Source organism: Halichoeres trimaculatus, unplaced genomic scaffold (genome assembly GCF_033239565.1).
Source record: "Halichoeres trimaculatus isolate MK-OKI-2021-1 unplaced genomic scaffold, fHalTri1.1 fHalTri1_scaffold_6, whole genome shotgun sequence".
Taxonomy (NCBI): Eukaryota; Metazoa; Chordata; class Actinopteri; order Labriformes; family Labridae; genus Halichoeres; species Halichoeres trimaculatus.
Window position 1 is genome coordinate 28586431 of NW_027437184.1, and position 9572 is coordinate 28596002.

Genomic DNA, 9572 nt, shown 5'->3' on the forward strand with positions numbered 1-9572 from the left:
TATATATGACTATGAGCTCTCAGAACTATGACTTAGTATTTCATTATTATGAGATGGAATCTCGCAATTATTAGTGTCTCATAACATTGAGATAGTTAGTCATAATTATGGAAACATCTCTCATCATTATGATTTAGTACTTCAAATGGTGGTAAGCGCATTATAATGGGATACTGTCTCATTATAATGCCCCACAGTTTATTTTTTTATTATTTTAATTATCTTTAACTTTAACTTTCCCCTTTGTCTTAAACGTGGATATCTCATTCGTTTCCTCAACACAGCGGTGGGAACGACTGTAAACTGTGGAGAATAGAGGAGCCCAGTGCCCGGGATAATTTCCCTGAGACGTCACTTCCATGTCGGCTCTTCCGCTGACGTCAAACTCATGGTGGTAAACTCAAAGGTGTTGTCATCATGTCTCAGTGCTGTGTGACAGGCTGTGAGTCTGATAGACTCAGAGAATGCGACAGGATGCTATCATTTCACGACTTCCCCACTGATGAGACACTAAAAAACAAATGGCTGCAGAAAATCCGGAGAGACAACGACCCAGGTTTCCAGGTAAAAGTCAGACTTTATGACCGTTAGCATCATGGCTAAATGTTTACATTGGTTGCGTTGTGCCGAGCCGCCAGCGTTAGCTATCACTGTGTAATAATGCCACATTGTGCTGCTGTTGGGTGTACTTTTCAGTCAAGGGTGAACAATGGAAGTGATGTAAGTCTACACAGCTTTCCAAGAGACATGAAAAGAAGAAAAAAGTGGGAAATTGTTTGTGGACGCGCGAAGCTTCCAAAAGATCCACGGTTATGTTCTTGCCACTAATTCTCTCCGGATGTATTTGATGCATTTAACCGACCAAGGCCAATAAAAGAGCTCACCACTGCTACTAGTTAAAAGCAGAGACTAAAGCCAAATGCCTTGCCCACAGTGTTCTTACACAAAAAGCTTGAGAAAATGCCATAGACAGTAGTCGCTGAACCTACGAGGATGTCAACAACCTGCCCCTGCAGATGGTGAACCATCAGGTGCGACCACCATCACTGAGGAAGCTGACGATAAGCCTACCGATCAGTCAACACAGTGGTCCCCAAATAAGAATGATGGAGCAACTCATCTTGAAAAACATACAAGGGATGCAGGGGTACAGTGGTCAGCTGATGTGCACCAACTTATAACGACAGAATGAGAATTTTTCTAACAACCATTACACTATGCAAGAATCATATGTTTTTGATATAAATAATGCAGTCACTTGCATTGCACATTACGTCAATGCTAAGTTGGAAGTCCTCACAGAGCCTTTGAATTGATTGTTTAAAGTATTTATGGTTTAAGGGTTACAATCTTGTGTACATTTTCAGTGCCTTTAGTGCTCAAACTTTATGTCTTCACATGTTACTGCTAATGATTTGTTCCTTTCTTGCCTAATGAGGATGAAATGCTGCATTTCTTGTATCATACACGTGTCTGAGTTGGATAATGCACATTTACCTGCACAGGTTGGAACAACAGCCCTGGCGGTTGGGTAAGGATCTGGTGCCTGACTTTATTCCCTAAACAATGTGCTGTTGTTGTAATAACAAAATACAGAGGGATGGCATGACTGGATACTGGGTGGCAGGGCAGCTCTGGCTTGTAGTGTTTCCTTTAACCAGTTTATCCCTAATGATGCCAGCGTCAAACCTTGCTGAGTGTTGGTTTATTAAAAAGACTTAAATTCAAAACAACAGGTGAAACAGCTGAAGTGGACTAGGTGTCTACAGGAGTCTTGTCTGTGTCCGTTGTCAGCACCGTCATATGACTTAATGCTAATAATGTCACGTTTTGTTTTCATGTCTCTCACAGATTAGATCAAACACGAAAGTGTGTTCAAAGCATTTCACCAAGAAATGTTTTCGGTGGGATGAAAATTCTCAGAGGACATGTCTGACTGAAGGAAGTGTCCCAGGGCTGTTTCCGCATGCAAAAATCCTCTGCATAGAGCTACCTGTGTAAGTAAGTTATTGTGTGGTTTCACATTAGCACAAGCACAACCACATGGTTACATTTTCCATGAGGTTGATTTTCATCCCATTTTGACCTTTGCTTTTGGCGGAATATCTTTAACACAACCCTAACACTTTAAATAATGATTTTCAGTTTAAAGAGATTTTATTAATACTGAAGTTGTCGCTATTTCAAATTGTGCTAAAATGAGCAGCACTTTGCGAAGCACAGTATGAACATAACACATTCTATGAAAAACACGACTGTCAAGATACTATTAAATACATGTAAACCCATCAGTAATCTGTGACTTGCTCTAATAATAAATGTATTTTTTTCCTTGAAAGACACATTTAAACTCACTGCTGTGTGAGTGGAAACAACAGGCTGATTAGTTTAAGTCTAGCAGCTTAAGAAACTCTTAGCTAGCACAGATGCTACAAAGTGCTGCTTCACCTCACAAGTGGATCTTTACCATAGACTGTATAAAATATGGACCTAAGATGTGTCCCAATTCAGGGTCTGAAGCCCTCTTTCAAAGGTGATGAATCAGCTGTAGGGAAAACACTCCAGGATAACTGTCCCAAACTTGCTGCACTCTTCAGAGAAAGGAAGGAGAGATGCAGGGGTTTACTTAGGCCTGTCACAATAACAAATTTTGCTAGACGATAATTTTCCAAAATATTATTGCAGATAAACGATATTATTGTCAATATTATTTTTTTTTTTTTCCCATTTTTTTTCATTGACGTAATCAAGATAAATGGGATAATAAAGTGAGTTCACCATATCAAAAGCAAGAAACTTTAATTTCTTAAGAGTATTTAACTGTAATTAAAAGGTCAGAATCTTTTAAATAAAATAAATTAAACAAAAAATATAATAAATTTAACAAACAAGAAAGAGAAAAAAAATACAATGAAAATGAAATGGACTCTCTTTTAGAAAAAAATACATGTCAATGAAAATAATTCATATTAATCAAAAACAATAAAACATAGATCCTGTCTCTAAAGAAAAAACGAAACTCCAAAAAAACAACAACAACAGTAAAAACTATAGCCTAAATAAAAAGGAGTTAATACAGTTCCTGAATTGTTTGTAACATGTACTTTTTCCCAGTCAATCCGTACTGTCTGTCAAACATTTCTGGCTTTCAACCGTATTGAAGGGCTGCATTTCTTTGGCAATGTATCTGTCTTTGAGCGCCCACCATTTGGCGCTTTTATTTCTATTTACTTTGCCGACCAAAAGCCTCAGTAAGAGCGGATTGTCAAAGAACAAGGCTCCGCTGCACCTCCCCTTCTTCTTCTTCGTCGCCACTATTTTCAAACAAATGCGACATATCAGCTCGTTGGTGTTCATGAGCTCACACTTTGTTCATTCTGATAAAAAACAAAATATTCCCACACTGGGACTGTGGCAGGCGGCTTAAGAACCGTATCTTTCGTGCCATCACTCATATTAGCGTGTGTTTCCTCCTTACCCCTCAGGATGCTCACTTCAGCTCTCTCCGTGTGTATGCGCGAGCAACCCCGTCTTCACCACAAAGATCGCATTTTTGACAGATGCTCACTCCGCTATAAATCCGCTAAATCTGCTATAGAATCTACGCACCCCGATGTTAGGAAAGATAGACGTAGTGAGCCATCTTCTCATTCAGCCTCTTTGGTCGAAAGAGTGGAGGAAAACAAACATGCATGCACGTGTCAGTTTATCGAGGCTGGCAAACTTACTGAGGACGTTTTTATTTATCCTTCAGTTAATTGAGTTATTGATTATCGTGACAGGCCTAGGTTTACTTATATCTGGAGTTGTTGATCTACCTTTTTGATTGTGTCCCGTAGTTCTGAATCCAGAAGAAATGCAGAGGAAGGTGGTAGGCATTCTCCCCATGTTGACCACAACTACTGTCAGCCTTTAAGGCTGGAAACAGCTCAACAGGAGATCACCCACCACGCTCAGGAGAAAAGTCGAATTTGTCCGCAGCATTTCAAGAATGATCCCAAGCTTTTGCACCTCTACACCGGATTTCAGGTGACTGCAGAAGGGAAATACTTCATGATGCCGCGCTAAACAGAAAGCATTATTTCCACAGATATTTTGGGCCAGTTGTTCAAAGAACTCAATCTAGATTAAAATAATCCAGATTTTGAATTCCCATTTCTTGCTATCCAGGATCAGGTAATCTGTCTCAGTTTTATGCCGGTTTGGATTGGATCACCCTGATCTGGAAACACAGTTTTTAAGATTACCAAATCCAGATTACCAGTGCTCTAAATGGGACACAATATCATAATGTGGGCTTCAGCTAAAGAACAGGTAGAGGAACCAACATGTGGTCATTGTAGGTATTTTTTTTATTATTTTGAGATAAAACAAAAAAAACATAAACATCCACTTCCGTTTTTTATTTTTTTTTATGACACCTCATCTGAGCCTCAGTTCCTCTCCATCTGTGAAGGAGGGTCCAGCATTTTTAGGCTCTGGTTTTAAAAGGCCGATCTGAAGTTATTCTCTGGTTTGCTGCAGTTTACTCAGCTTGATTTGTTCCTCTTCCAGGAGTATCTGAGCTTCTGCTCTTTCAGTTTGTTTTTGCTTTTACTTAACTTTACTGAAAGGCTTCATTGGTAACCCAGGTTAACTTTATCCACTATATTACTGTAATGTGTAAACAAGTGAAGTGAAAAATACAAATAAAAGAATCAACAGTAAATTGTAAAATTTTTGTATTATTTGACCAATTTTTAAGTTTTACTACATTTTCTTCCTGAAATCCACCTTTAAATCCTACCCTCTGTCGGGATCAGGATAATCTTGTTTTTTTTTTGTTTTTTGTTTTTTTTATCAAGGTGATCCAAATCCTATTTAAATATTCTGAACAACACAAACTGAAGGTTTGAACCAGGTTAAAACTAGGATTGGGTTATGTGATCTAATCCGATTTCGAAATCCTTCTTCCCTTTTGAACAACCCGTTTTTGGGATATAATCCAATCCGATAACCAAAATCTGATTTGATGACCTTTGAACAACTAGCCCTAGAAGATGAAATTTAAATAGCAGGACAAAAATTTTCAGTGCGAAATACAATCTTAGGACGGCAAGGATGCATGTTTGACCGCATCACCACTACCCTAAGTTTAAAATCTCTCTGTTTCCAGTCATTCAAAGTCCTGTTCTCTGTTCTCATTTGCACTCTAAATTTCTCTTAACCTAAAGTTAAATTACAGAGACTGATATTTTATTTGAGGAGTCTGAAGTAAAAATCGTCAGTTTAAAGAAGTCCAAAACTTTCAAAAAAATATTCATGCTCAGGAAAAAGTTAAAATTGCACATGTTTACTAAAAGCTTGTTTTGTTTTGTAGGACTATGACACGCTCAGATCAGTCTTCCTGTCTCTGGAGCCAACTGCAGACTGTCTGCTGAAATGGAGCCAGGATCGGGCTGTGCAGGAGACGCCCTGGATGGACCCAAGAGTTGAGATGCCCTTGTTTGACCAGTTTTTTCTCTTCGTCTGCTGTGTAAGACAGGGAGCATTCGAGGAGACGCTGGCCAATCTTTTTCACGTCTCAGTGTCAACAGTTAGAAGAGTGATCATAACGTGGGCTAACTACCTGTTCTTCATGTTGGGCTCGCTGCCTGTATGGCTCCACAGGTCAGCTGTCAATGTACGGATGCCTCGCTATTTTAAAGAATCCTATCCGAGAACCAGAGTCATTCTGGACTGTATGGAGATCCGCATCGAGCGGACCAGCTCAAAGGTGTTAAACCCCAAGAACAGCTCTGACTACAAAGACTCCACAACTCTTCAAGGGTTGGTTGGTTTCAGCCCCTCTGGAGAAATAACGTTTGTGAGCAGACTCTTTGAAGGCTCGGTTTCTAGAAAGGAAATGACAAAACAGTCAGGTATCCTGTCCCTGCTAGAGGAAGGGGACGAGGTCATAGCAGATGAGAGTTTCCTCATCAGCGATCTGCTGTCAGCCATTAATGTGTCACTTAATGTGCTCATTTATGATGACGTCCACAGATTTCATTTGCAGCGATTCAAAGGCAGAACCAGGCAGTATCGTATCTTTGATTCAGTTCTTCCTCTGTCCCTCCTGGGAGCTGTCAACCAGTTATGGTATGCGTGTGTCATGTTGAGCAACTTTCAAAGGTCTTTTTTCTAATTTCTGGATCAAAGTGGACGGACATAAGCCCATCACATGCTGCCAGTTGAAGGCGTGATATTTATACCCCTGTGATGTCTCACCTTCAGCCTCAGAGGTATGATGATGATGATGAGACCAAGCTGTCTCATCACTGTGTCATGCTTCTGCAACACCATGTTAAAATGTGAAATGACACGCTGGGAAACCAATATTACCCCATCATGGGATCATTACAACAGAAAGAAGGTGTGATGACAGCTGAGCTTAGTTATGGCACTGCTGCGGACTTACTAGATGAAAAAGAAACGTGATACAGGTGATACATTCACACTGAGAAGATCCAGAGTCAGTGTGGAGTTAGTGTTCAAAGAAAGCAGACGGAGGCTGTAGAAAAAGATCACAGAAGAGCTAAAAAGAACCACTTTGTTCATAGAACCAAGGACCAGTTTGTCTGGAGTCACACCTGTTCTGTTAAACTCTGTTATTAAGGAAGTTTTCTCCTTTTACACATTTGTAATGTTTTTGATACCTCTCTTTGAAAAAACAAAACAAACCAATTTCATTTTGGAATATTTTTTAAATCTAATAAACCATGTTTGTTTTAAATGTATTTAAAATGAAGAGCAAATATTTTTGATTAAAAAAAAAAACAGTTTTAACAGTGATGTGTTGTTTTTGTATCGTTTAAACAAATGAAGGCTTAAAATGTTTTTTAAACCATTTTCTGGTTTGATCGGCAGCATTCACATTATTTTTGAAGTAGTGCTAGCGAAGTTACTTTTAGCTCATGAACTCAACAGACCCACTATGTGTAAGACCAAATTTATTTATAAAACACAATCCTAGGACAGCAAGAATGCATGCTTAACTGCATCACTACACTGAGTCTAAAACTTGCTCTGCTTCCACTCATTCAAAGTCCTGTTTTCTGTGACAAAAAAAAAAAATCCATTCACAAAATTTGCACTCCTAGTTTCTCTTAATTCCAGGTTAAGTTACAGAGATTGATATTTTAGTTGGGTAATGTAAAGTAAAATTTATCATTTTAAAACAGTACAAAAAGGATTACAGCAACTCCGAGAAAACACTCCAGAACTGAAACGAAGTATTTTTATATATTTGTAATGTTTCTGATGTTGCTCTTTGAAAGAGTAACATAAACCAAATTCATTTTAAATAGTTTTCTATCTAATAAAACATGTTTGTTTTAAATGTATTTGAAATGAGCAGCAAATATTTGTCATTAAACAACAAAAAAAAATCAGTTTCAACAATGATGTGTTGTATTTGCACTTTTTAAACAAAGAAGGCTTTAAATTGTTTTTTAAATGACAAAATTCTGGTTTTATCAGCAACATTCGAACAACTGTTGAAGTAATGCTTTAAAAACAAAACAAAAAAACACATCCTGCCTTTTATATCTAAGGCTGTTTGCCACGAAAAGCTTAATTTACCAGACTTGAGAAACTATAAATTAAATTTTTTGAACGAGCAAGGTAAGTATAACAATGTGAGATAATGTATAACAGCTTATAAAAATGTCTCAGCGTGAAAATGCATCCAGAACACAGTTTACATCACCAACCAACAGGTGGCAGCAGAGAGGCATGTGCCATGGACTGAGACTGCAAAGGAATTCAGCGTCAGTGCATCAAACTCCAGCACTGAGAAGTTATGGTGGGACTTCTTTTAGTAATTGATTGTAACTCAGCTTGAAAGCAACTAAAATGAATAGTCCCTCAGGACAAGAGCAACTTTAATAGCCAGAACTAGTTAATTACTTTTTAATGAAAGTATCCTAACTGTTGCTAGGAGCCTGCCCTGTTGGATATGGCTGCCTTTTGCAGCAGCTCCCTCTTCTTTGTCTATTTTATTTTTTTGTCTCTTTTCCATCATCTTTGTATTTGGAGAGGATCATTTCTTTGCATGGTTCATTTGTTGGTCATGGACACCAAACTTTTTGTGGCTTCAACAATATTTTACTACTTTTTCTCCTGTGTTTGTCTGGAGATCCTACATGTAACCATGGCTGCGTTGTTTACATGTAAACTCAGCTGTTAGCAGCAATGTCAATGCTAACTAGTGTAAGGCCTGATGTTTCCCCACAGGGTGAGGACGACAAGCTGGCTCTCAGGTGTGAGCTAAGAAGTGACGACATCGACCTGTTCTTCAATCCATCATTGTTGGGAACGTAAGATCTATCTCCAATAAGATAGATGAGCTAGGCGTGCTAACCCAGTAACAGAGGGAATACCAGAGACCAGATTAGCATCATGCTATTCACAGACATGGCTAACAGGGCTAACATCAGACACCAACACCACATTGGAAGAGCTTCACCTGCTGTGAGCAGACAGGATCTAGGAGACAGAGACTGAACAGACTGCTGAAGAAGCTCAGTCCTGGACCCTTTGGAGGTGGAGACTGGCTGAACTGGAGATTGATGGACAAGCTGTCATCATCTATTTTCTTATGGACCTTTTTTGCACTTTCTATACACTTTCTTACTTTTGTTTTCTTGATTGCTGCTGTGACTTCAATGTCATTGTACTTGTTACAATGACATTAAAGTTCTATTCTATTCTAAAATGGGTCTTTCTCCTTCCTTCACTAAATCAGCTAAGGTTTTGTTTATGGACATGGTTTTTATTTGCATTCATACTTCAATATAGCTAAACCAGGCTCAAAATAATTATAAAACTGATCAAACAATGAGAACTGAAACAACATACCTAAAACCTGTCAGTTGAATAATTGGATGTATTTATCAGTGACGTGATTTGTGGGGCAGCTAGTAGTTGTGAACACATAGCCTATAGCTTTCCTTCATCATGAGCTATTGTGTAATAATCTCATTGCAGTAACCAAAGACATTTACCTGCTTTTCACTGTATACAGGTGAGAGAATATAGGTACCCGGAAAGTGCCAGCAAGTGATTTACGACCCTAGAGGTCAAGAGGTCACCCCCTCCCCCCACCTGTTGTTGTCAATCAATTACATAACAACACCTGTTGTAGTCAATCAATTATTTACATAACAACCCCGCCCCCTCACCTGATGTTGTCAATCAACTTCCCCCCACCCGTGGGAACTTGGGGTGCCCCCACCCGTGGGAATTTGGGGTGCCCACACCCGTGGGAATTTTGGGTTGCCCCAACCCGTGGGAACTCTGATTGCCCCAAACCGTGGGAACTTTGGTTGCCCCAACCCGTGGGAACTTTAGGTTCCAGATACATCACTATTGTGAATTTTATGTTCTTTCGATATAAAACTATGATTATTTGAATACTTGAGGAGAATACTTGTTGCTGAATACATTGAAATGTCTGCAAACAGGCTAAAAGAAAGCTAACTTGCTTTCAAACACACTCATAGAAAGCTAGCCTGCCTCCAGCTAGCCTAGTAGATGGCTAATTTACCTGCAGC

At 39.1% G+C, this 9572-nt stretch overlaps 1 protein-coding gene across 1 annotated transcript; it reads left to right on the forward strand.

Annotated features, from left to right (window-relative positions):
* Positions 1-299: 299 nt before the first annotated feature.
* LOC141791682 (uncharacterized) lies at positions 300-7259 on the forward strand. The gene is made up of 4 exons (XM_074672307.1): positions 300-564; positions 1852-1997; positions 3840-4029; positions 5360-7259. The coding sequence occupies exons 1-4, from the start codon at positions 418-420 to the stop codon at positions 6161-6163; spliced, it is 1287 nt and encodes a 428-aa protein (XP_074528408.1). The 5' UTR covers positions 300-417; the 3' UTR covers positions 6164-7259.
* Positions 7260-9572: the final 2313 nt, after the last annotated feature.

Coding starts and splice junctions, on each gene's coding strand:
- LOC141791682 (XM_074672307.1), top strand. CDS start 418: ATGTCTCAGTGCTGTGTGACAGGCTGTGAGTCTGATAGACTCAGAGAA. Junction 565..1,851: donor ACAACGACCCAGGTTTCCAG/GTAAAAGTCAGA, acceptor TGTCTCTCACAG/ATTAGATCAAACACGAAAGT. Junction 1,998..3,839: donor CTCTGCATAGAGCTACCTGT/GTAAGTAAGTTA, acceptor TGTGTCCCGTAG/TTCTGAATCCAGAAGAAATG.